The 27,974-nt window shown below is 43.0% G+C and overlaps 1 protein-coding gene across 1 annotated transcript in view; it reads right to left on the bottom strand.

The window, feature by feature from the left end:
* The window catches only part of ALDH7A1 (aldehyde dehydrogenase 7 family member A1), a 28,295-nt gene extending 8,945 nt beyond the window's left edge, over positions 1-19,350 (bottom strand). The window contains exons 1-13 of the mRNA XM_056848034.1: positions 19,228-19,350; positions 16,958-17,011; positions 15,228-15,293; positions 13,599-13,679; positions 11,835-11,958; positions 11,018-11,150; positions 8,350-8,394; positions 6,561-6,638; positions 6,059-6,156; positions 4,084-4,125; positions 3,099-3,193; positions 2,110-2,194; positions 455-561 (exon numbers count right to left, since the gene is read on the bottom strand). Of these exons, the coding sequence (XP_056704012.1) occupies positions 455-561; positions 2,110-2,194; positions 3,099-3,193; positions 4,084-4,125; positions 6,059-6,156; positions 6,561-6,638; positions 8,350-8,394; positions 11,018-11,150; positions 11,835-11,958; positions 13,599-13,679; positions 15,228-15,293; positions 16,958-17,011; positions 19,228-19,335 (1,116 nt within the window). The 5' untranslated portion in view covers positions 19,336-19,350. The remainder of the gene's footprint in view (positions 1-454; positions 562-2,109; positions 2,195-3,098; positions 3,194-4,083; positions 4,126-6,058; positions 6,157-6,560; positions 6,639-8,349; positions 8,395-11,017; positions 11,151-11,834; positions 11,959-13,598; positions 13,680-15,227; positions 15,294-16,957; positions 17,012-19,227) is intronic.
* Between the last annotated feature and the right edge of the window lie 8,624 nt (positions 19,351-27,974).

The following is a 27,974-nucleotide window of genomic DNA, read 5'->3' as shown; positions in this document are numbered from 1 at the left end:
TATTAGTAGAAGTGCCTACCCAAGAGGCACAGGAAGGTTTACAATTTAATCCTTGTACTGTCTACCGCTCCAAGTCTCCAGAGAGTCACCACCTATCGCTCAGGCTAACAAACATAATCCTGGCAAACCCATCAACTGCTTATAGAACAGCCCGTTCAAACACAAATGTAGGCTTCATATTTGCCCAAACTTTTAATGAATGTAAGGAGTTTTAATTACCAAACCGGAAGATAAGCCAGTCGTGAACTATCTGCTTTTATAAAAACTGGGTTGGCTCAGCTTAGCTCTGGGGATTCAATGCAACCTATACCTAAAACAAAAGGTCTCTGTCTATCTGGGTTGCGCAAGAGAGGTTTGCATGGTTGTGTGGTGAACTGACCGTGGAGCACATGCGCAACCGTGACCCTGTGCCCCAGTAAAATGAACTCTGAAATCAGAGAGAGAATATAATCACCTTTCCACCACAGGCCACAGAGCCTCCTTGCTGCTTGGCCAGCTCCACTGCATCCAGGAACATCTTCACCGCTTGCTTTGTATGGAGGGGACCGTACAGGGTGTTAGCTGCAAAGAAACACTAAATACTTGAGCAGGACCCACAAATACTTATACGAGTGCCATGCCTATCTCCATCTTGACTGCAGAACACTATTTTTGATTACCATCTCAATGTATTGTCGAAGGCTTTCACAGTCAGAGTTCATTGGTTCTTTTGGTTATCCGGGCTGTGTAACCATGGTCTTGGTATTTTCTTTCCTAACGTTTCGCCAGCAGCTGTGGCAGGCATCTTCAGAGGAGTAACACTGAAGGACAGTGTCCTTCAGTGTTACTCCTCTGAAGATGCCTGACACAGCTGCTGGCGAAACGTCAGGAAAGAAAATACCAAGACCACGGTTACACAGCCCGGATAACCTACAAGAACCAACCATCTCAATGTTTTAGAAAAATCAGCTCTCGTTTGATACCTTTGCCATTTGGAGCTGCTTGAACCAGTTTTCTCGTAACTAAATGTGGCAACTCCTTCAACGTGAAATGAGGCATCAATAACTGCTTTTCAATTAACTTTCAGACATCAGGAAGCCTTGTCCACTGTCAGTTCATGCGAAGCAGACTTCAAGTTGAGCAGGAGAAAGAGAAATAATCCTATCCTTTCACCACTTCAGAATGAAAGGAAAAAGGGGGGGTGCTTTATTCCAAGTCAAGTCAATGTATGACCTAGCACTGTACTATCCGCTTCAACTAAAAGCAATGCTCTAAGCTCGCAGATGAATGTCTTTCACAGCCCTGCAATGTAACTGAAGAGGCCAGGAATTAGTCCCAGGCCTCTGAAGGCACACGCCATCACTGAGCAATGTCCCCCCTCGACAATCTACTGATCTACTGGGATCAACATACAGTTAGACATCTTTGTTAAGAACTACCTTCTCTCGTTGGCAGATTAACAACCAGTGCAATCCTAAAGAGAGTTACTCCCATCTAAGCCCATTTGTTTCAGGATTGCACTGTAAGCCCCCCTTTTGTTTGCTCCCCTTTCTGTCCGTTGCTTAAGCGGTCCTTTGCTGTGCAGTGTTTTTCAGCATACTGAAAACTGCTGAAATTGCACGAACAAAAACTCCTAGTGCTCGGGGGACATGCTGTGCAGTTGAGAGCCCCCTCTGCAGTGGAAAAAAAGTGCAGTGCAAACGGCAGCAAGGCTTCAGATCCAAGTACATATTTATTCCCTTTGTGCGGCATAAATTCACAAAACTCCTTTTCAGGCATCGCTGCTATTCCCATAATTAGGGAGGATGAGAATTAGGGGGTTGGATCTTGTCTAAATTCCATGCACAAAGTGTGACGTTGCCCCCTCTGCCCTTCTGAAACAGGCCAAAATGCCCTCTGAAATGCTGGTTCTGGAGGAACTGGAATCCTCAAAAACAGCCAGAGGGGGTAACTGCCCCCGAGAGATCTTTTCGGTGAGATCCAACCCAGGAAGAGGAGGTGCTCCCCCAACCAATCACTTGAAAGAGGCTGAGCCCTAGGCTCTTCGATTCTGCCACACGCCCAGCAGCTTTTCTTGACTGTTCAAAGACCATGATGCTATCCTTTCACAAACAAGAGATGAGCTCTTACCATCCCAAGGATCTCCAATGCGGACTTGTGCGTATGCCTTGGTGAGTTTTTCCACTACTTCATCATGGATGCTTTCATGTAAAAGCTAGGAGAAAAGTCAGGAGCATAAGACAGTTTCTATTAATGGACATCAGACTCTCACAAACACTGGCATCTTCTGAAGTTCCAACTAATCATACGGATTTAGAGGAAGGGTACCCCCACCTCTTCTCGTCCCCTTTGGATCTTTAAGCTGAAATGACAGTTATGATGTGTTGGCTTTTTCCGGATGCGCCTACTGAAATCACATATTTATTCCCAACCAAATTTTCATCACCTGCAGGGTCGGACCTGGGTGTTATCAAGTCACGAACCGCTTTGAACAATTGAGCTGGACAAGATTCTGCTGACGCAATGATGGCGGAGAAGGAAGTCTTATTCACTGCTATCACCACCACCTTGTTGGCCTGCAAATGGGCTCTATGACGTGTTCTGCCAGATTCATCCCAAGTTTTCGGCCAGCATCGCTCTAGTCATCTTCCAGTCCACTTCATGTCACCCAGCAAGGAGCTGGGGGCCTCAGAGAGTGCAGAAGAGGACACCAAGGAGCAACTCTATTTGTGGCCCCAGTCAGCCCACCACTCCATGAAACTACAAGGGCCTCCACAGAGTCAACAGGGTGGCTCTCAAAATCACCCAGAGCTGCCTGTAAAACAGCAGGATCCATTATGTATGAGGGCAGCCCATCCAAATTGGTCCACCACCCCTGCAACGTTACATAGATCTGAAAATAACTTGATTTTACAAGCTAACAGTTTTCATGAGTTTAGCATTATTGATGCATAGTATACTGTATTTTAAATGGCCATTTCTTTAACAGCAAGGGCAAACTGAAAAATCAAAGTGTGATAAGATCTAAAACATCCTTTCAACAATGTTAAAAGGATTTGGATTTTTCAGAAATATTCATCAGAACAGGCATTAGGATACATAATAACACATTTACTTACCAACCTCCTGGCTGTTGTGCACCTCTGGCCTGCTGTCCCCACAGCCGCAAAGAGAGCTGACGGAATGACCAGGTTAAGGTCTGCGTCTTCAAATGCTGCAAGGTATTGAGCAAAAGTAGACAGGTAACTGATCAGGCGCAATTGGAAAGGAAAAACCAAACATTAACTGGTGGTTCGAAAATCCATCACAAAGCATTAGGGAAGAGAGGAAGCCACAGCAATTCTGAGTCTAAATACATCCAACGGCATTTGGAGCCAAGAGCTCGATATCAGCCAAGGCCAGGGGACACAGAGCTTGCCAAGCAACACAACTGTCAATCAAGGAAAAGCTTCCTGCTCAGTGCAGCCATACACAGAAAGAAAGCCTGCAGAGGTTTATAATGCAGAAAGAGCACCTACAATTTTTAGTTACAAGGTAGACTACTGGTGTACTGGAATATTACGGGAAAAACCAGCAGAAATTAAGCTGTTCACGGTGGCGTGTATTCCCACCACATGCTATGAAGCCAACACCTGCCCATCATTTATTGGGAAGAGTAATACATCCTACTGAGCAGCTGAGGCAGATTTTGGCTTCTGTTTTTTCAAAACAAGTGTAAGGATGACAACATATAGCAAAAAGAAGGCAGCTGGTGGGCTTTCTGAAGACCGGGAAAGAAGGAGGATAATTTCCAGCCATATTTCTCAGGTATAATAACAGATGAGGGATTAAGCGGATTTTTAAAAATTAAGCAGGCAAATGAAAAGTCACATTATGCAAAGAAGAATATGTGAAACAAGGATATTTAATATTTGGCTCAAAAAGGAATTTAAACAACTAACACAGGTGTTAGTAACCAAAATAGAAACAATTCACAATCTTTCCTATTCTAGACAAAAGTCTGTGTACATAGCAAGCAAGACCTTGCATTGCCTTCACACACAAGGTGAAAAATATCAGAATATCAACATGAAGCCGAACTTAGAAGACAGAAGTATTAATTACCAATAATAGCATTGTTTCCACCGAGCTCCAACAAACTCCGTCCTATTAACACAAACCAACAGTAAGTCATATGTATACATCTGCCTGTTCACATTAATGTTATGCCCTTTATCTCCCTACAGAAGTCACATATTTTATTTATTTTATTTTATTCAATTTATACCCTGCCCTTTCCCAACCAAGTCAGGCTCAGGGCAGATTCCAACAGTTAGTATATATAATACAATATAATTACAACATAAGTTAAAATAATTACAAAAATGCTAAATTATGCTTCAGATTACTATCCAACAAGGGAAGCTGCTGATCAGCATAGAAAGTCCTCACACATTCCAAAATGAAAGGAACTCTTCACCATGCTGGGTCAAGCAACAGATCCAGAATTATGTATCTGTACCCATATGCATATAAGAGATTTCGTATTGATCTGCTTGAAAAGACATGGAGGATATTTGAGACGGCAAAGTCAAGGATTGGCCATTCACTGAAACTAAGAACCTAGTATCTTCCTTGCAAAGCAGATGCAGCTTTACAACGCCAGCATCCTACTAGAAGAAAGTATGTTACTGTGCGTATCTTTTTTGATTGTAAGATCTATAGTCATATTAGGGAAACTCTGGTTACCCCCATAATTTCCGCCATCTCGGTAAAAATAGAAGGACTCTCCTCTCAGTAATGCTAGCGGATAAGAATCAAGAGATCACTTTTAAGGTCGCCAAATTTGGATGGATAGCCTATAAGATTAGGAAAACTTGGGTAAGCCATATATAGGCTTTTAGCAATAATTTTTAGCCTACAAGATTAGGAAACGTGGATAAGCCATATACAGGCTTTTTAGCTATACGTTTTATAAGATATTGTATAATTCTGTGATTCTACAATTTTAAATGTTTTTTCCCCATGAGTTAATTTATATTCTGGAAGTCTGAATTATTGTATTGATTCTATTTTTATTGGTCTTGGACTGTAGTAAATAAATTTGATTTGATATGTTACTATGATGGGGCATATTTACTTTCTGCCACAGAAGTCAGTGGTAGCCTTTCCCTTTTACTGAGTCAAGGGGCTGCTTACAACATCATTGGCAGGGGTAATATCTATCTTCCCCCTGAGATTCAAATGTCCCTACTTTGCTGAACCGTCGCTACTTTTGCCCTAAGCTGCCATTCCTTAATGTTCCCTCCCAGAAGTGAATAAAAATGTAGAGCCAGAAGCAGCACCTTCAAAAGAATTCAAAGATTAATAGTGCCTTACAATTACAGCTTTAAAAATACATTTGAACTGCAAGCTAACTTTGTGACAGTGGGTGATATGGGAGGGAAATCCCTCTCCACATGCACCTCTCTGCATGTGAGCATCTTACAACTGCTACAAAGGCTGGATTCAGCAACATGGGAGCTCCAGTAAAACCATTCCATCTCACAGTGCAGGGTGACAGAAGAAGCCCAGGACTACTTGGGAGGAGCCCATTCTGCAGCTCCTTCCCCTTCAGCATTAACCCAGATTTTGAGGGTTAACAACAGCCTAGTTGACAGATGCAGGCTTGGCTCCTCTCACTCAATCCAATCTTGTGTTATCCAGGCCGGGAGGGAAGGAGACTTTAGCTCTCTTAGTTATAGATATCTACAAGATTTGTGTAGTGTAGGGGTCAGAGGGTTGGACTGGGATCTGGAAGACCCAGGTTCAAATCCCCACTCTGCCATGGAAGCTTGCTGATTGACCTTGGGCCAGTCGCACACATTCAACCTAACCTGCCTCACAGGGCTGCTGAAGGCTAACAAGTAGAAGAAGAGAATAACGTGGGTCCATTCTGGGGTAATAAAGTCAATAAATATTTCCTATTATATTTTTAATGAGGCTCAGTGTAGAACATGTTACACAAGATAGTGTACAGACAGATATTGGTGCAAACTAAGTTTCACACATGAACTTCTCTCGACTGTTTTTAAAGGGAGTGGACGTGAGCCATACTCACCAAATCTCTCCTGTACCATCATTGCTACCTGCTTGCCCACATTCGTGCTACCAGTGAAGGAGAGCAGATCAACTCTTACATCTCTCGCCATTGCTTTGCTACACAAGACAATACAAGAATGTTCTTATTAAATGACTAAACATACAGATGGAACAGAACAGCAGGGACTAGTTCTTCTATTTTAAAATATCTGGCATGCTTACAACAATGAAGCATACACTATATAATTCATGCTATGTTCTTCCTATATCAGTTAACTATTTGTGTGTCCAAATTAGAGGATATTTTAAAGAGTATCTATTTCAACAGTATCAACCAACCATTAAGTTCAGTGCCTTGCTCTACAAAATTCAAGGCTGAACTGCATAGACAGTTTTCTAATTGTTGTCTTATGTGTGGCAATTGACTATCTATATGTCCACTGAGAAATGGATAATCCTTTAAGGATTTGAGTGCCACTGGACTCACAACACAAAATTCTACATAAAGAGGCTGTGCCTACCCAATATCAGCTCCACCACATGTAAGAGAACAGATCGCACCAGGCAATTTGTTAGCCTCCAAAACCTGGGCAATTATTCTAGAACAAAAAAGAATTAGTTAGAACCACCGATCTTCTCTCCCCACTTTTAGGCAAAGAATGGCATATGATATCCTTGTGTGGTTGTTTTTTTCATCAAGGCAAGATGTACATTGTTGTTTAATTTCCTCTCAAACAGGGTAATGTCAATTCTCTGTCAATACTCTGGTCACCCTCAGAGGCCCTGCTTCGGATGCTCCTGCCATCTGAGGGTAGACAGGAGGCAACCCGAGAAAAGGTCTTCATCATGGCACCAAAACTTTGGAACTCCTTTCCCAGGGAGATGCGTCTGTCTCCCTCTATCAGGGTCTTTTGCCAGCAGGTGAAGACCATTTTTTCCATCTGGCATACCTAGGGTTGCCAACTGCCAGGTAGTAGTAGGAGTTCTCCTGCTAATTCAACTGATCTCCAGCCGATAGAGATCAGATCACCTGGAGAAAAATGGCCGCTTTGGCAATTGAACTCTATGGCATTGAAGTCCTTCCCCTCCCCAAACCCCGCCCTCCTCAGGCTCCGCCCCAAAATCTCCCACCGGTTGAGAAGAGAGACCTGGCAACCCTAGGCATACTCTCAATAATGGTATTGGCCCTCTTTCTAGTGCTGTCTGTTTATGTGTTTAATCTTATAATTTTAACTGCAATTTTTAATTGTTGAAATGTTTTTATGTTCACCATCTTGTGGACCCTGATTGGGTAGAAAGGTAGTGAGACAGCAAGGTAGACTTCCTCTGAATGTGGAGGATCCACTTAAGTGTTTTGATTTAATAGTTCTTGATAACCTTTTCTCCTTCTCTGTGAATGCATTGAGACAGCAAGGGAAGAAGTCTGCTGCAGTACAAGACAACTCTGTGTGTTGAGTCAGTGGGGGAAAAGTCATGGTAAATGATAACGGGGACTGGATAGAACCGCTGTGCATCTGTGCTCCTGACTGTGAAATTATCCGATAAGCACCAAATGGTGACGTGTTATGTCTTAGCCTGGAATTGGGATAAAAGTTCATTCCCCAGTACAATCGGGGCTCAGTCTTTTATGCTTGTTAAGGCGGCTGGGCCACAGCTGTAATAAAACTGTTTTCTTGACTAACGGTCTCAGGTCTCTCTCCTCCACGAACCTCCATTTTTCCGCAACAGTAGCATTGAAATGTTTTAAATAAATATACAGTTCCTTTCAAAAGTGATTTGATAATACCTCCTTGTACAACACATTGCCAGGTCCCAAGAGAGAAAGCAACATATATACAGCACACTACATGTAGAAGTTGCACCTAATGAACATGTTAATTTTTGGTGTGCAAGAAGATGAATAGTTACACATTGCAAGTATTATCAAAGTACAATTCACATGTCACTCAAGCAAAAGAAATGCCATCTTCCTATGACTGTATGCACTTCTACTTCAAAAACATGTGAAATAAGGAAATAAACTGAAGGGGATCATATGACCTTGTAAGTGTTCCATGCCCGGCTCCAAATGTGGTAGGGGCATAAATGTGGGCACTGCCTACGTGATCCACCTCTTTTGTACATTTTCCTTATTCTGCACATTGCCAGAGCCACTTAGAATGCAGTCATAGGGAAGCAATTCTTGCACCATTTGGATAACATGATATCAACCCGCTGGAAGCAACGTAAGGAGGAAAACGGTTATACCCACAACCTTGTTTTCTTAAAAATAATGTGGAAGAACAAACAGGAGAAGATAGGTGAACTCACTTTGTAACAGCTACACTCACAAGGGATGTTGTAGGAGCACCTTTCCTGCAAAGTAGGAAAGGTTATCAGTATCCCTGCTTTAAACATACATTGCATAGTATATTAAGGGAGCAATCATAAGCAGGCCTACTCAGAAGTAAGATTCCTTCAGTGGAGTTTACTCCAAAGAAAGCATTCTTAGGACTTAAACAGCTTAAGTGTTAAGTTTCCACAGAGAGAGTAATTCTAAACACAAACCCAATATGGAGAGCTCTGACATACTAGTCAATTACCATCTACCTACCCCAGCTTTCAGCAGACAAAAGATGATGGCAAACTATTCCTACTGTAATATCAAAACTGCTTAGTTATATTTAGCCATCATTGGTGCTGAAGAGATTTGGTTTAAGAAAAAGGACACCGTCACTGCTTGGTGGCAAAATCCAAAGATCTGCTGATAAATGCTAAGGGTATGGCATGCTGATATCCACCTCAATATATTCACAAATGGTACAAATCTTCAGGATCAGATTGATATAGCCCACAGTCATGCAGAAGCAGCTGCATCTCGCTCCTCAAGAAGCATGTAGGTGGCACTTTCAGTCTCCCCAGTGGCAAGTTTCTAAAGCATGCCTGGTTGATACAGTAAACAACACTGGCCTAACGGAACAATGCGTAAACTAATTCAACAACAAAGTGAGTGCTTCGAGTAAATAAATCCCCTTGTTATTTTGTTCCTCTATACCCAACAGCCACTACTGGGCAGTTTCCCAAATTATCTACTGATCAGTTAAATTTTTCCCTATGTCTGCCATTTCTAGGTTGTTGCAACTTGGACCAACCCCTATCTGGCTGACCTCAACCAGATCCAGGGTTTTTTCAGCTTTGGGCCGAGCCTGGTAGAACTCTGTGTCAAATGAGACCAGGGCCCTGCGGGAGCTAGCACAATTCTGCGGGGCCTGCAAGATGAAGATATTCTGCCAGGCTTGTGGTTGAGGACAGCAACGGTTCTCTTAGCTGGCCTCCCTTTCTTCTTTTCCCTTTCCCCTTCTCTCCCCCATTCCCTTCCCTCTTTTCCATTTTCTTTATTTGTTTTTCTATAAAACTATCTTATGCCCATTCTTTAACACCTTGTGGCTCTCCATGCTGGGATTGCATGGTTCTCCAAACCTGGAAATTACACCATCATTTGAGAGCCATGATCAGGGGGACATTATGTTTATCGGTAATCTAATGTTTTAATTATTTATATTATATTTGTGATTTTAATTGTAATTCTATGTTGTCAGCTGCCCTGAGCCTGGCTTTAGTCGGGAAGGGCAGGATTAAAATATAATAAATAAATAAACCCATTCCTATAAATGTGAGGGCTGGTTATTTGAATACCTGCCTGAGTAAAAGCAAAATCCTCCTAAACTGCCCTGTCCATGCATCTGTGAAGATTTGTCACTGGCAATGCATTTGACCAGCTCATGGCATGCTCATAATGGAGACTTATCAACACATATCATTTGTACACCTGATATTCAACTCAGGATCAATACTAAATGACACCAGGGTATAAGTACCATTACCAATGACACTGATCAACCAACATATGTACTGCTATGGTTCATGCTGGGGAAGGTACTGGCAAACCACCCCATAAACAAAGTCTGCATAGTAAACATAGGGATGTGACGTCATCCCATGGGTCAGGAATGACCCGGTGCTTGCACAGGGGACCTTTACCTTATGGTTCATGCAGCATTGGAGGCAGTTAAGAGAAAAGAAAGTAGTAATAACCACAACTATTTTTTAAAACAAGCTTGAAAAGTTACCATTAAGAAAGGCAACACTGCTCTCGATGGGATCTGAACTTAAACTTGAGGCATCAGGAATTACTATGGCAACGTAGATTTAATTCCCAACTAAGGCCCACCATGCAAATTTGAAAAGTTGAACAAGGGGGCCACCCAGAGACAGCACAGATATTTTTACAAATCCAAGGGAACCCCCAGAATTGCAGAAAAATCTGTGTGTGTAAAGTGCCATCAAGTCACAGCTGATTTATAGCAACACAGTAGACAAAAGACTAACAGAGGTGGTTTGCCATTGCCTTCCTCTACCTAGCGACTCTAGTATTCCTTGGTGGTCTCCCATCCAAGTACTAGCCAGGACCAACCCTGCTTAACTTCTGAGATCTGACAAGATCAGACTAGCCTGGGCCATCCAGACCAGGGCAGCAGAAAAAATATGGAAACAAAAAAACTAAAGTAAAAAAGCAACACCTGCCCAAGGGGAGGGGGGATGCTTAGGTGGAAGTTTAGATTGCTGTAGCAACCTAGAATGGCACGCAACGCTGAATGCCCCCCGCCAGAAAGTGAAAGGACAAACTGAGAGGGAACATGGTAACCAAAGAGAGTGGGAAAGAAACAGAGAAGGATAGAAGGGAGGAAAGGAAGCACAGAAATAGAGGCTGGATCAAATCAGCAAGAACAAATGGCAACAGGATGGGGAAAGTGACCAGTGGTGGTGAGCTTTTCCCTCCTTCTATGAGGCTCCCATTTGTAACACTTCGCTGACAATTCAAGAACATTTAAACAATTGTTCTTTTTGTAGACCTTCTGAATACAGGGTTACCTTGCAAATTAAGTTAGAAAAGTCACCATTTAAAATAATATTCACCAAGTAAACCTGGTCACCTTACCAGAGACAGACATTGCCACAGACCATTGCAATTGCATTGTTCCAGCCATAAACTGCTACGGGAAAGTTAAAGGCAGTGATGATTCCTACCAATCCCACAGGATTCCATTGCTCTATTAAGGCATGCCCGGGTCCTGAAAACCAAAGGTCAAGAAGAAGACTGTTTTTGTTTACCAAGCACAGAATTTCATTTCTTTTATTTAGCTATCCCATTCTCCAAGGAGCTAAGGCAACATATCCCATTTTATTCTCACAGCTTCCTTTGTGTGGTAGGTTAGGCTAGGCTAGTCTGGTCAGCTTAATTTTGTCAATAGCGAAAAGGGCACAGACCCCAGTATCATACACAGAACAAGAGCTTAATTCAATGGCCAGTCTCCAGTCAATTTTGGTTAAAGATCACAAGTGTTCCAATGCTTATTCTTGTTTCTGAAGGGGAAAACTACTGCAGGAGACATTGTGGAACCTAAAATGAGGTTTTAACATTTCCCAGGGTACAATCCCATGTGGACTTGAACAGGGTGAGCCTTATTGCCAGGTAAGCAGGCAATACCTAGCTGTATATCAGTCATTGTAGTAACTTTGAGGGTTCAAGGTTATACAAGGTAGCAGACGAGCCATTTCCTGCTCCAGCTACTGACCGTATGTCTCAATCTCCTCCGGAAAGCAGGAGCTCCTGAAAACTTGCCTGATCTCTATTGCATACCTCAAATAATAGACAATGCCTATAAATGTAGAGCCCACACTGCTGACATTCTCTACAGCGTATTTTTTTAATAGTAATCAGTACATCCTTATAGGAACGCTAACTGAAAGCTTACTTTCTGAAGGCAAGACTGGTCCTCCAATCATTCGGGATAAACCAACAGCGTAATCACAGACATCCACATACTCCTGGACTTCACCAACACCTTCAACAAGGATTTTCCCCATCTCTAAAGAAACCTGAAGATATTCAACACAGGTATTGGTAGTGGATCAGAATACTGTTTCTTTATTACTTAGAATTGCACTAAGCACTGTGTAAAGAAAATGTCCTTGCCAGAATGCCTTAGAATCCAAAAGAATGCACACAAGAGGAAAGAGAGAAGGGCACAATAATTCTTTTTGCATTAAGAAAGTAGAATACTATACAGTAAATAAGTTGAATGCCACCTTCCCAGCCCACAGGATACGTATACTACATGTAAATGAAGCAGATATCAACAGACAACAACAATGAACCTCTAGAAGAGTTAGGATGGAAAACAGAACTTCATATGGGGATATCAGGTTAGAATGGTGGAGAACCTCCACTATGCTCAATGCCCTTTCTGCAGGGCCCGCTTCTGTGACTCACTGATAAGCAAGTCTCTGCTATGAGGGCAGCAGCCATGCGAAAAAGACATACCCTGCAGGGCAGGACCAATCAGTCCCAGGACAAGTTTATACACAGGATATACTGGCCACAATAAAGCACCTCTGTGCTATCACTCACTAGTGCACAGGTACATGCACATATGTAATGCAGAGGACATTGAGGATGAGTGGTCCTCTCATATTTCCATCTCTACATTTGTCTGCCTCTGGGAACCACACAAGTGAAGTATGCTTTGAGCGCAAATAACTTGCATGGATCACGCAATACATGCCAGCCGGGAATATGGGAATGCCCTCCCTACTTTGTCCCCTCACACTGCCTGTACTTCAACCTCTATGGTCATTCACAAAGGCACAAGGGAGATCGGGAGAACAGGAATGCATTAAATAACTTGGTGCAGAAACAGAAATGTTACTTCACAAATGACTTTATTGCCAAGGAGCAACATTGGCACACGTTCTATGCCATTTTCATATATCTCAACAGCCATTCTACACCCCATTTCCGAGGTACATCAAGTCCAACATCTGAGTCCCAAGTTCTTTGAAAACACAGTTTCAGGCTTTCAGAAAAACAACACTGGAGCCAGAACTACTTCCCACAGTTAAGGCAGCCTAATCCAGCTACTGAAGCCACACAAAAATTAGGATCTAAGAGTGTAACCAAAGAAAGAATGGTGAGGAGGGGAAAGTGACTGTTCTTTAATATGAGGTAAGATCATTTTGGGCAGCAACATGTTCCCCCTCTGTCACCAATGTACAGCTTCAAAGTTCTAGTATACAGCTCCTTTAATCAGATTTATAGATACAAATAATTTGTGCTTGTTTCCCTAATGGTATATTCCACTGGGTTTCAGAAGTAACCACAAGAGGACTATTATCTGTCACTGCCAGATCACACAAGCCACCGGCTGATCTGCTTTGACTGCACACAAGCCCACAGAAAATTTAAATTTCACACATGACCTGTGCTCCGACGGATACATTTACATCCTTAATCAGTAAGAGAAACTTTCATTTGGACCATCATCTCAGCATGCAGACATATATACACATGCATCTCTGAGTTAAAGGGATGTGGAGATTTAAGGATGGCCACATTCAGAATAAACCTATATACTAATCTTTAAACCAACAAAGCATTAACAAATATTTAGGTGTAAGTCTTCAACATTAAATCTAATTAAATGTGGTGAACAAACCATGGTTTCTGCAGCAAAACATACCAAGTTTCCCAGGACTTTGATTTTCTGCCGTAACGCATCACCAACCTGTCTCACAACTTCTCCTCGTTTAGGTGCAGGAACCTATACAAAAAACAAGTAAAGCTTCTTTAAACCCAACTTTATGAATCTCAGAACACTTTGCTCAAGAACAAGGAAAAGCTACTTGATATTTTTATCGATTTGAACACTCTGTATAGAATAAAGACTTGCATCTGAATGCTAATCCAACAACACACAGCAAGTGTATGATGACAGTGCTAAAGTTATGGTTACCTGAACATCAGAAACAGAATTTGTAAATTATGACAGCAACCCTAAGTCGGTCTATTCAGAATTAAGTTCCACTATAGTTAACAGGGCTTACTCCAGGGAAGTGTTGTTAAGACTGCAGCCGTATGAGACATTGTCTGGTAAAACCACAAAAAAAACTCTTCTATACTAGTCCTATCAGTATTACATTTGATACAGAAGAGCATTTAGGTGAGGGTATAAGATATCCAAATTTCAGAAAATTACAGGGAAAATGGCCAAGTTATAGAAGATCAAAAATTTGGTGCTTCCCACTTAAAAAGGGGAGGAGAGAATCGGAAAATGTAATTCAAACTTAACTGTCTGGAACTATAGATATTTTCAAAAAAATAAGTATATTACAGAGTTGCATCTTCTATTTAGTTTTTGGAAATCCTTTGTATACTTTTAACATTTTCCCATTCTCATATAATTCAGCAGAGATATGGAGAGGGTACTTAGCACATGAATGCTCAGCTGTCAAAGGACATTGTGGTGGAAAGACTGAAGCCCTGTTCCAAGTTGCAGTGAACACAAGTGCAATCTGTGTACAGGGTACACTCATTTATTTATGTTATTTACAGTCCACCTTTCTCGCTGAGATTTAAGGCAGATTACATAGCGTAGGTCAACACAATCAATAGGATGAGGAGATCTAATAAACAGCATAAAGGGACTGCAAAAATCTGAAACAATTGTACTAAAAAGAAAAAGAAAAAACAACACGCTGAAACATTAATGACTAGCAACAAAACAACAGCATAAATGGCCCCAAGTAACTTCAAAAATTAACAGACCCGAACAAGGCTACTATTGCTAAAGCATGTACCCACCGTAAATAATTATAACCATTTTAACCAGATAAGAGACTACCAACACCACGTCATTGCAATTATTCCCATATGCCCAAATAGTACTGTTATATCTCAATCTACAGCTAATAATACTAATTAAGAACAACAGAATAGACATAAGGGTGTAGATATCTCAACATGCTCAGTGATTGAGATTATCAGTCCGTTAACGGGAGCAAACAAATTATATCACAGAAACAAGTTCGCTGTAGTTGCAGGCGATGGTCTTTATCTTAGATGTTTAACAGGCTGAACTGCAACAGGTGAAATACAAATAAACTTATTCATTCATTCATTCATATAGCAACTGGGACACTTCAAGTGGCAGCACCACATGTAAACCCATCAAAGGAGGGCATGTGCCAAAAAAAAGAGATCAGAAATGCATGCGGTCCTTTAAGGGGGGGAAAAAGGCTATTCCATGGCTCGTTCAAGTGTGTGTCTACCCTAGAAAAGAAAGATTTCAGAAAAATATGATTTCACTGACCTCTGCCCATACTTTCCAAGCCTCTTTAGCTTTATTTACTGTTTCTTCATAGTCTTCCAAGCTGGCCTAAAAGGTACACAGTCTCTTTTAAAGCATCCACTTTGCTTATGATTGACTCAAGAATGTATAGAAAACAGCAAAGTAAAGGAATGCTGCATTAACAAGTTCTAACAGATCTTGGAGATCATGGAACACACAGTATATTCTTGTTCAGATCTGCAGATGGGAGGTTTTCCAGAAATGAAAAAGCAACAAGGTTATTTAAACAATATGCATCAGCCTAGCCAAAATTTTAAAGTTTAAAACTAAAGGAAGTCAGAAGAAACTGAATTTATAGTTTTATAAACCACCAATTCCAAATCCCATCAAGTTGAAAAATATTTCCAAGAACATAAAATTTACCAGCACTCCACATGACATTAGAAAACTGGCTGATATTATATTCTATTGCTGGTTTTCGCTGGTATGTAAGGCGCCACACTAGGAAGGCCTCATCTGTGCCCTGAGCTAGGTCCCTGATCCCACTATAGAAATAGCTACAGCCACTGTTGACCTAGCAGCAACTGAACCCTACACAGTTCAGCTGTGTGTGTGTGTAAAGTGCTGTCAAGTCGCAGCCGATTTATGGCGACCCCTTATGAGGTTTTCAAGGCAAGAGACTAACAGAGGTGGTTTGCCAGTGCCTTCCTCTGTATAGCAACCCTGGACTTCCTTAGTGGTCTCCCATCCAAATACTAACCAGGGCTGACCCTGCTTAGCTTCTGAGATCTGACAAGATTAGGCTAGCCTGGGCCATCCAGATCAGGGCACACAGTTCAGCTACAACACACAAAAGATCTTATTCAAGGTGGGTTGTACAGAGAGAAAGAGGCTTCATCATCTTCGAAAGTGACCCCTAGAGCACCCTCTCAGGACAGAAAGAAACCTCCTCTGGCAAGATCTGGTAGTAAGAGACTAGCAGCCAAATCCTATGTAGAGTTGTGGGTTTTCAAGAGTAAGTTCCAGCAGAATTAGCTCCCAGTTACCCAGGACAGGACCCATTGCAGCGCAAACCTTCCCTTTTGCCAGAGTAGAAGAAGAAGAGTTGGTTTTTATATGTCAACTTTCTCTACCACTTAAGGGAGAATCAAACCGGCTTACAAATCACCTTGCCTTCCCCACAACAGACACCCTGCCTGAGCTCTAAGAGCTGTGACTAGCCCAAGGTCACCAAGCTGGCTTCATGTGGAAGAGTGGGGAATCAAACCCGGTTCTCCAGATCAGAGTCCACTGCTCTTAACCACTATACCACGCTGTCACCACAAAGTGACAACAAAGGGCTGTGTTGACTGATACAGAACTCAAATTCATTTCTGATGCTATGGCACATCTCCTCTGTGTTAACAGGAACACTCTGAGGCAGCTTATGTCAAACAGCAAAAAAGAGGTGCATGCTAACATCTCTTCCCAGCTTCTACAGAGGTATCCCCAGAAAACACTATTTCAACATGCCTAAAATAGACAGGTGAGTCTGACCGTAGGACTTCCAGCATCCGCATCACCCAGCCAGTTTTTTTTTTTTACTATGCAATCCTATGGGGGATTCCAACAGACTACACCCATTGATTCTGATGGACGTAGACTGGAGTAACTCTACTTAGGATTGCCCCATTAATATTCCAAACTTAACCTGTGACAGTTTAAGGACATAATTTTTGTAGTATGGCACTGAAGATACAAGAAAAGCTTACCTGACGAACTCTGGCTATTGGCTCATTGTTAGCAGGGCAATATGTTGTCACAACCTAAAGAGGAGACATTTCTCTTAGACTGACAGATCAGGAACATAGTTTAAAGTCTCTATTGAAAAGGGTATTAGAAACATTTAGTCAAGCTCAGCCCATCCTGTAGTTCAATTCAGCAGTCTGCATGCACAAATTCTGAACATCGTATGTACATAATGGGAAGTAACTCGATGGGCGAAAATGCATGGTCACTTTAGCCTTTTATTCCCTGTTTCAGCCAGGATTCAGCCAGGATCAAACGCATGCGTTTTGCCGAACGTGCGTTCGATCCTGGCTAAATCCTGGCTTAAACAGGGAATAAAGGAGGCTAAAGAAACCATGCATTTTCGCCCTGTGGAGAAAACTCCACATCCAGTGAGGGGCTGTCCAGTGGCATATCAATGCTCTCAAATCTAGGATCAATAGCCTTCCAGTTTACAAAAGCTTCTTTGCTTCGGGGCAGGGGAGAATAACATCCAACACTCTCCAAGGGAAACCAAGAAAGCTTGCCAAACCAACACAAGTGTATAAGTCACATTAATCACTAGACGAACACTAGGTCCCAACATTTTAAAATGAAATACATTTCACGTAAAGCTCTGGTATTTTTACATACACAAGAAATTAAAGTGAAGGAGTACCACTTAGTCAAGCAGAAGGTGTAAATTTAAATCAAAAGCCAAGAAATATCACACCTAATTTAGATGTAGAAATCCACACCTGTTAATTCCCTTGCTGAGTGCAGAAAGTGCCATAAAGTCACAGCTGACTTACGGCAACCCAGTAGGATTTTCAAGGCAAAAGACTAGCAGTGGTGGTTTGCCATTGCCTTCTTCTGTATAGCGACCCTGGTGTTGTTCCCTGGAGGTCTCCTATCTAAGTACTAGCCAGGGCCAACCCTGCTTAACTTTTGAGATCTGATGAGATCAGGCTAGCCTGGGCCATCCCTAGCTAGTGGCAAGCAAATCGCTAACAGCCTCAGTTCTGTTCACATAACAGCCTTTGGGACAAAACTCTGGTGCACAACAGACTTTAGGTATGTTATAACAATACATTCTAACTATAAGCTGCAGATACCGACAAATTGGTTTTAGGTTCTTGACTTAACAGAGTCAAGATTAATTTTCTGAAAGAGTATCACAGTCACAAAACAAACTTTAAAAAAAAATTAAACATCCTGCCGCTTCTAATATGCTGCCCTGCACAACCAACAGACTGTGCCAACTGGTACTTAGAAGACAAAAATCGGCAGTGTTTCAAAACCCGCAGAACTGAAACAAAGACGAGGGTCATTGATGCATGGGAGGTTTTGCTTTGGATTTGCCACTCTCTAGATGCACATTTTCCCCATCTGATTCTCAAAACTAAAAAAAAGCCCCCCTGCAGTTTGGAGAATTCAGATGGGGAAAATGTGCATCTAGAGAGTGGCAAATCAGATGGACTGGAGAAACAAAATGCTGGAACTAGCAGAAATGGCTAAACTTACAGCATTAGTAAATCTAAAGGATAACACAGAATTTGTGGGAGAGTGGGAGGCATGGACAATATATTGTGAAAATGAATTAAAGCTGGGAAGGCTTAAAGGTTATACTTTGATCTAATGCAAACGAGAGAAGTAGAAATATTATTAAGGATATTGATTCAGATTAAAAGAATTGTAATTAGACTGATATAAGAAATATATTATAGTGAATTAGAATTTAAATGCAAAGGACAATTAAGTTATCAAACAGATAGAGGAGGGAAGAGGGGAAGTTAATGAAATACTAGCATTAATTAGTCAAAAAGGGCAAGAGTCCAGTAGCACCTTAAAGACTAACAAAAATATTTTTCTGGTAGGGTATGAGCTTTCTGAAGAAGTGAGCTGTGGCTCACGAAAGCTCATACCCTACCAGAAAATATTCTTGTTAGTCTTTAAGGTGCTACTGGACTCTGGCCCTTTTTGACTACTGCAAACAGACTAACACGGCTACCCACTGTGAATTAGCATTAATTAGTTATTTGGTTTAGAAAAAATGTTTATATCATATAACAATATTATTGAATGATGCAAATTATTGTGATAAAAATTTAACCTTTAAAATAAATAAATAGAGAGAGTGGCAAATCCAAGGCAAAACCTCCCTTGCATACGTGGCTGGGGACGCCGACTGGAAGGCTCCACGCGACTTCAGGATCTGGCTTCAATTTTAGTGAGTCAGCGGGGCCGGCCGGCCGGCCGACCCTGGCAAGCCTACCTCTCCTCTCCCCCCCCAGGCGCCATTGAAAACACCCTCGTTTTCTTCCTTCAGCCCCAGCTCTTTCAGCCACGCGTACTGAGGCTGGCTGGCCAGCAGCGTCGACATGGGCGCGGCGGCTCTGCAGGAGCAACGGAGGCCCCTCTTCCCCGGGAAGACGCGGCGGGAGAAGGCAGCGAACGGCAGCCACATCGCGCGCGGAAGCCGTCAAGCCCTCAGGGCCCGGGGGGGGGGCTGCAAGAGGGAGTCCCGCCCCCAAACGGGGACAGCCGATTGGAGAATGCGCAGCTCGACCCACAAGCGGCTCCTCCAACCATCGCGTCGATAGAGGAGACGCGCGAGACCGCTCTGCCCTCGTTCACGAGTTAAGGGGGCGGGGTGGGGTAGTGGCCTCATTGCTACACCGTTGTAAACGCATACTTCTAACTCACAGGCTGAGCTGTGTGTCGCTTCCGACTCACGGCGACCCTATGAATGAAAGTCCTCCAAAATGTCCTATCTTTGACAGCCTTGCTCAGATCTTGCAAATTGAGGGCTGTGGCTTCCTTTATTGAGTCAATCCATCTCTTGTTGGGTCTGCCTCTTTTCCTGCTGCCCTCCACTTTTCCTAGCATGACTGTCTTTTCCAGTGACTCTTGTCACAGGCTGAGCTAATCTACTGTCGAAGGCTTTCACGGTCAGAGTTCATTGGTTCTTGTAGGTAATCCGGGCTGTGTGACCGTGGTCTTGGTATTTTCTTTCCTGACGTTTGGCCAGCAGCTGTGGCAGGCATCTTCAGAGGGGTAACACTGAAGGACAGTGTCTCTCAGTGTCAAGTGTGTAGGAAGAGTAATATATAGTCAGAAAGGGGTTGGGTTTGAGCTGAATCATTGTCCTGCAAAAAGTATCAAAGGTAATGTGCTAATCATTGTCCTGTAAGTATCAAGATAATGTGCTAATGAGGGTGTGATATGTTAATATGGAACCATTGTATCCTGAAGTGATCTGTTAATGAGTGAAATCCAAGGCTAATCCGCATGGCTATTGTGGATTGTACTCTTTGTTAGTCTGGAGGTTTTCATACTTTTTGCAGGACAATGATTCAGCTCAAACCCAACCCCTTTCTGACTATATATTACTCTTCCTACACACTTGACACTGAGAGACACTGTCCTTCAGTGTTACCCCTCTGAAGATGCCTGCCACAGCTGCTGGCAAAACATCAGGAAAGAAAATACCAAGACCACGGTCACACAGCCCAGATAACCTACAAGAACCAATGAGCTAATCTACATTTATTTGGCAATTAACAGGCACTGACGTTGCACGCGACCCTTCTTGACTATCCAGGTCTCCACTTCCACTTGTGCCCTTTTCCCCGTTTTAGGTTGTAACTCCCGCACTAGGGTTAGGATTTCTTCATTTTTTTAATTTCAACTGAAATGAGTCTAGTCCCCGAAAGTTTATGCTGGAATGATTTAAAAGGAATTGTAGCCTTTAAAATGCCACTTGACTCCTTTGCAGTGTGACATGCACTGGTAGTGCATTCTGGGTTGGAAAATTCCTGGATGCTTATGGTTGGAATTGGGGGAGGAGACCTCAGCAGGATATAATGCCACCCAACCCACTGTCCAAAGCAGTCATCTTCTCCAGGAGATCTTCAGGTCCCACCTGGAGGTTGGCAACCCTAAACATATGTAGTATTCAGCACAGCTAGATCAGAGTCCAGTAGCACATTAGAGACCAACAAAATTTTCAGGGTATAAGCTTTCGAGAGTCAAAGCTCCCTTTGACTCTCAAAAGCATATACCCGAAAATCTTATTGGTCTCTAAGGTGCTACTGGACTCAGATCTAAGAACATAAGAAAGGCCATCTAGCTCTTCTACTACAGACCAACACAGCTACCCTCTGAAAATATTAAGCGAACTAAATATTCAATGACTGTTTTCAATTATTAGTAGCCTTCATGAGCCAGGATTTACCAGCTGAACACTTCTTGCTATGCTAACAGAAGGGTTTTTTTTTTCTTTTTAATGTACATCCCGTTTGATTTTTTTTTAATGGGGGAGAATTACTAGATGCAATGTGCCACCTGCAAGTCCACCATCTTATTGTAGTGAATGTATATAACATGGACCTTATTTCTGGAGCTACGTTTAAAAATGAGAAGTGCTCAAACTTAAACCTCCCTGGAAAGCATGATTGCTCCCTAGGAGGCCTAATTCCAGATATGCAGAATCTACTTGTAGTTAACTTGGTAGGCTAGAGGTGCTTATTTCTTTATCACTCATGGTGCAAGGCTGACCCTTGCCACATAGCAATAACTCATAGGAAACCCCAATTTGAAGAATTCGGCCTCTGAGGTGTGGCTTGGTTTACATAATAGCTAACATCATGAAATATAGACTTATAGCCCATTCCTGAAGGGGGGGCGAAGATCCTTGGGAGCTAGTGTGACCCTGCGCTAGTGTAGGTGCCAACTTATCATGGAATAAGGTGGCATCTGCGCCAACCCAGGGGTAAACATGCTGGTGTCTGGCAGCCCCCAGCCCCCACTGCCAGTGCAGCCACACCGGCAGCCACACTGGCACCAACGTGGGGGGTGTTTCCAGGGGCGTAGCAGCGTTTGGGCAGCTTCCAAACCCCATTCACCCCGAAACACCCCCTTGAGCGGCGGCGGCACTGCACTACCTTTTTTGCTGGAGCAGCCTCACTGCGCCCTATGGGGCATTTCCCCCCTTCCCCCCCTTTTTTTACATTTAAAATAGTTTTTTTCCTCCGCGGTGGCCGGGAAGCCTCTGAGGAGACAGTGCAGCTTTGCTGCTCCTTGCTGCCACGGATTCAACCCCCCTTCAGGAATAGGCTGCTCATTTGTTTCAGATAATAGAAAATATCAGCCTTTGTTCCCCAATAAAAACAGGAAAGGGAACAGCAGCTGTGCTTCTTTACGTATCTATACAGCACATTTTCATCCTGCCCTTCTTCTAAGGAGCTCAGAACAGTGTATATGATACTCTTATCCACTGTAGCCTCACAACCACGCTGTGAGGGTAGGTTATGCCAAAAGCAACTGGCAAAGTACCACTACTCCACACTAGCTCTCACCTCACCATCTGGAAGTCCTGTAGCAGACTTGGAGAGCAGGTCTACTCAGAACCCCATTCAAGTGTATTTGATGCAAGTTACTCCCAGGAAAGTATTCGTAGGGTGCCCCTGTTAATCTGGAAAATATCAAGTTCAGATTTGATGAGTCTTACTACATTATTGCCTATTCTGCTATAATTACTAAAATACTTTGAAAACATCTGCTAAAATCTATGAAATTATACATTTCAATAATTCTTGAACACATGAAGCTGCCTTATACTGAACCAGACCCTTGGTCCATCGATGTCAGTATTGTCTACTCAGACAGGCAGCAGCTCTCCAGGGTCTCAGGCAGGGGCCTTTCCCATCACCTACTTGCCCAGTCCCTTGAACTGGAGATGCCGGGGATCGAACCTGGGACTTTCTACATGCCAAGCAGAGGCTCTACCACTGAGCCACACACACACACACCCCGAGGCACTGCCCCCGCCCCACTCACCCAGGTGCAAAGGGAGGTTGATGGTGCTGGGGTACTGGACGCTGGCCAGCATGGTCCGGCTCTGCCACCAGGTGGTGTCGGCCTGGTTGTTGTAGTCGGTGAGGGAGGCGTCGTCGTGCAGCAGGAGCGGCTGGGCGGCGTCGCACAGGTGGCACGACTTGTATTTGTAGATGTTAATTCTATGGCACTGAGTGATATGTTTTCTATCATATCCCTTAGTCTTTTGAGTCCTTCTCTTGTCTAGTCCCAGTGACCCTTAGACCCTGTCTTATGCCTAAAAGGTTAATTTAGTTCCATTTGTCTCCGAACATCAAGCAGGTTCCAGCTGGCTGTAAGTTATGCACTTCTGATGCAGGTGGAACTTCAGCAGCTCCAGAGGTAGATCAGGTAAGAACATACTGGTCTCTGATTTCACTTAATTAAGAGGCTTTTGTGGCCATAGCTGCTATGGTCTACTGTTCACTGACACAATGAACCCCCAGAAAAAAGAACAGCCCAGGCGTGAGCCTTTGAAATAGTCAAGATGCCTCACAGAGATTATGAACTCAGGTGACCCTACCGACACTTCAGAGAGATCTTGTTCACTTGTTCTGACACTGACACCTCTCAAAGAAACAAAGTCAGAGTGCTGTACTACCCTAGGGTTTTTTTCCCTGCACATTAGATTTTCCTTTGCTGTACATACCTGGGACCTGCTACTGGTGTGTAAAGGATGTGGAATAGGTTTAGCATGAAATATTTTCTTCCAGGGCATTATTGATTAATTTTGGAAACGTTATGGAATGAAGGCACTGTTTTCTAAGAACTAATAGCATGGATACACACTATTTAAGGGTGGTTTATACTGTAGGAATAGTGATATTTAATACCTTGCATAAACTTTTTTTTTTTTTTGCCGTCAAGTCACAAATGAATATGGCAATCCCATAGGGTTTTCAAAGCAAGAGATGTTCAGAGGGGGGTTGCCATTGCCTATGTCCACATCATGACCCTGGTGTTCCTTGGAGGTTGTTCATCCAAATACTTACCAGGGCTAACACTGCTTAGCTTCTGAGATCTGATGAGCAGGCTAGCCTGGAGCTAATCAGGTCAGGGCTGCATACACAATTGTCAGCTAGGGCTAGACAAATCAATGCATGAAACATAATTATTCCACGATGCAACAATTAAACTGTCAGTCAAGACAGATATAATTTCCTCTCAGAAATCCAGAAGTCAATGAGCCTTACTCCAAGATTATGATTAAAAAACACTCTCTGCATTTTGGCAATAATGCAAAGGTAGGGAAAGAGCTGATAGCAAGTACTTCAGTCCATGGCTACTGCAAAATATCTAGAGGTGGCTTTGAGACAGAAGCTTGACTTCCAGGGCCATATTCTAAACCTATTCAAAGTCATTTACATTTCCTTTACATTTTTCTATTGGAAAAAGCTTAATCCTTGTCCAGGCAATCGCATGATATCAGACAAGCCTACCCATCCAACTCCACTGTTACAAGCTCTTATGCATGGACTCTAAATCACAATCTGCTCTAGTCCCAGGGTATTAACCATAATTTAGGAATAACTGGTGTAATGCTAGTGCACTGGTGGTGTAAAATTACAGAGAGAGATATCTCTCATGCCAGTGTGCTGCAGAGGGGAGGGAAGTCTTGTGGCTAGGGTTGTCAATTCTGGATTTGGAAATTCCTGGGCATTTGGGGGTACAGCCTAGGGCAAGTGGGGTTTGGGGAGACAAGGGACTTCAGTGGAATATAATGCTGTAGAGTTCACCCTCCAAACAGAGATGCCAGTATCCAGGTGGGACCTGGGGATCCCCTGGAATTACAGCCCATCTCAGACTACAGAGATCAGTTCCCCTGGGAAAATGGATGATTTGGAGGGTGGACTATATGGCATTGTAGTCCCTGTCCTCCCCAGGCTCCATCCCCAAACCTCCAAGAGTTTCCCAACCTGGATCTGACAACCCTATCCCCATCTGCTATTGGTGGCCAGAGGTAGGGTTGGCAACCTCCAGTACCACCTGGCGATCTCCTGCTATTACAATTGATCTCCTGGTGACAGAGATTAGTTCATGTGGAGAAAATGGCTGCATTGGAAGGTAGATTCTATGGCATTGTACCCCACTGAGGTCCCTTCCTTCCCCAAACCCCATCCTCCTCAGGCTCCACCCCCAAAATCTCCAGGTATTTCTCAACCCGGAGCTGGCAACCCTAGCCAGGGAGGACCTGACAACCTTACCTCCAAAGCAGCCGTTTTCTCTAGGAAAACTGATACCTGTAGACTGGAGAGTAGTTATAGTTTCAGGAGATATCCAGCCCCAACCCGAAGGTTGACAGCCCTACTTGCAGCTCCTTAAAGATTAACGTAATATACAGACACACAGGGAAGAAATGTAAACAATGGGGGTAATAGGCCATGAAATACAAGGGGGCTGTGATATCTCTATGCAAAGATCAAACTACCAATGACAAAAACAGTGAGAAGTACTCAGAAGTCCCATGTTGCAGCCTTTGGCACATAAGGCTGCTGGATGAACTCACTGTTGGAAGTGAAGGACTTGTTCTGTCTCTTAGCCTCAGACTTCAGAGGAGGACTATAGAGAGTCAGAGAGATAGGTCAGGACCCTGAGCATCCTTCCTTTCTACTGTTCTGATACTACTGTTTGATGGGTAGATTGCTACTCTCGCGGAATATTTCTTCCTTCCAGCTGACACCTTCTCTCTGCACCACTTTTCTCTGTCTTGGCACCATGAGGGCAGGACTCGCCTCCTCAATCTCCATCCATCCTAGTTAGACTAGATTAGAATCCTGTCTCTATTCTATCCTGTTTAGAATGGAATTCCTTACAATAAAGGACATATTAGTTTTTGCAAAGGTAACAAAGGGTCCATGTGTAACTTCGTTGCTTAGCAGCACACACCAGATAAATTCCACTGTGACGTGTGCCTTGAGAATTCTGCTAACCCAATATTCCTTCATTCACAACCTATAAGTATATATGGGAAAGAGTGGTCCTAAAATAACTTTAGCAGAAAATTGTTTCCTTCCTATAAATACTGGAATGAATATAACTCATTTGCTAGGATACAGGATAAGGAATCAGAACGTATCTGAACTAGCTTTGCCAGTACCCAAGCAAAAGTAGGGAATTAACCTGAAAGTGACATGACACCTTTCTACGAGTCGCCAGTTTCGGTGATTCCTAGCGTCTGTAGTGGTGCAGCATCACTTCCTGGAAAAGTCCGGAAGTGACATCAGTGTTCTCTAGTAATCACCCCAAACTGTATGGTTTTACCATAGAATTTAAGGAATTCATACAGTGCATTCCTGAGGTGGGGGGCTGAAAGTTCTCTGGAGGCGGCGTAACCCTGCCACCAGCGTAAGTGGCCTCAGAGGCACTTACACTGGCCACGGGGGCAGTTCCATCAGCACCTGGGTGCAACGGAGCTGCATGCCGTTCCTCCGATGCTGCAGTCTCTCCGGGACCTAAATTCCGGAAGAGATATGCAGCACCAGCATGCGGGGGACGGGGGGGACGGACGCTCCCAGTGGCGGAGCTGATGGTAGTCAGCTTCCAAAGCCCATCCAGCCTGAGAACGTCCCCTCCAGCAATAGCGTTGCGGCCTGGCGCAGCATCACTGTTTTCTGTGGGGGAGAAAGCCCCATTTTCTTTGTTCTCCTTTTAAAAAGGCTTTTTAAAGTCTTGTGGCAGCCAGGGGAACCTCTTTGGAGGCGCCGCAGTGCCACCTTGGCTACCCTGGCCCTGGCCGCCACAAGGCTCAGGAATGAGCTTCTAGAGAGGAGCCATGTTTCTTCTGGTTTTTTTTCCTAGAAGTGACATCACAGCAGCTTCTCCCCAAGTCCCCACTCCTCCGTTCTCTCACTGGTTGCCAGGCAAAGGCTGGCAACCCTAATCTGAAGTTGACTTAGGTTTTAAACAAGTTCATGGATTTCTCCACAGGAGAACCACAGGAGTAGCCATGTTACAGTGACATCTTAAACAAGTTTGTTCAGAAGCCTACTCAGGTCTCTTCAATGGGGCTTACTCCCAGGAAAGTGTTCTTTGCTTCACAGTTAATCTGAGGAGGGCAGGGGCTTCAATGCCATAGAGTCCAATTGCCAAAGTGGCCATTTGCTCCTGGGGAACTGATCCCTATCAGCTGGAGATCAGTTGTAACAGGAGGAGATCTCCTACTAGTACCTGGAGGTTGGCCACCCTACCGACTGGGTAAGATTTATATACAAAAATAGGTATACATTTTTCCATCATGATGGGTGGACTGATATTATTTTATAAGTAGGGGTTTGCATTGAATTTTCTTTCCGCTATTTGTCAACTGTCTCAGTTTTTGTACTTTTCCCCTTTGAAATTCCTTATGAGAGACTTCCACAGAACCGTTAGAAATTTACTAAGATCTGAGAGTGTATACCATAAGTTTAACGTAAATATGTCCGAGCTTTAAAATCGAGATATTGACAAGAAATGCACCCACCCCCCAAAAGAAAAGCACCCTTACGGTGCAGAGTGACACCCCTTTGCTTCAAGGAGGAATGTGAAGGCAAAGACTACAACTCCCAGCATTCCTTTTTAAAACAATTTTTTTTATTTTCTTGATTTAAAATATCAACATATAAAACATTATCCAATGTTAAAAAATAATACTAAAGAGTCAAATAATATTACTAAATGAACAACAAATTGACTTCCCCCTCTCCCATCTAAAAAAACTACAACTCCCGGCATTCCTTTTTTAAAAAAAAATATTTTTATTTTCTTGATTTAAAATATCAACATATAAAACATTATCCAATGTTAAAAATAATAATAATAATAATAATACTAAAGAGTCAAATAATATTACTAAATGAACCACAAATTGACTCCCCCCTCTCCCTCTTCCATCTAAAAAGACTACAACTCCCGGCATTCCTTTTTTTAAAAAATATTTTTTTTATTTTCTTGATTTAAAATATCAACATATAAAACATTATCCAATGTTAAATAATAATAATACTAAGGAGTCAAATAATATTACTAAATGAACAACAAATTGACTTCCCCCTCTCCCATCTAAAAAGACTACAACTCCCGGCAGTCCTTGCCGCAGCGAATCTAACTTGCACTCCCGCCTTTCTCCAGCGCAAAGCACTGTGGGGCCTGTAGGCCTCGTTAAATAGT

Source organism: Euleptes europaea, chromosome 4 (genome assembly GCF_029931775.1).
Source record: "Euleptes europaea isolate rEulEur1 chromosome 4, rEulEur1.hap1, whole genome shotgun sequence".
NCBI lineage: Eukaryota > Metazoa > Chordata > Lepidosauria > Squamata > Sphaerodactylidae > Euleptes > Euleptes europaea.
The sequence above is the reverse complement of the archived record's forward strand: the minus strand, read 5'-3'. Positions and strand labels throughout refer to the sequence as shown.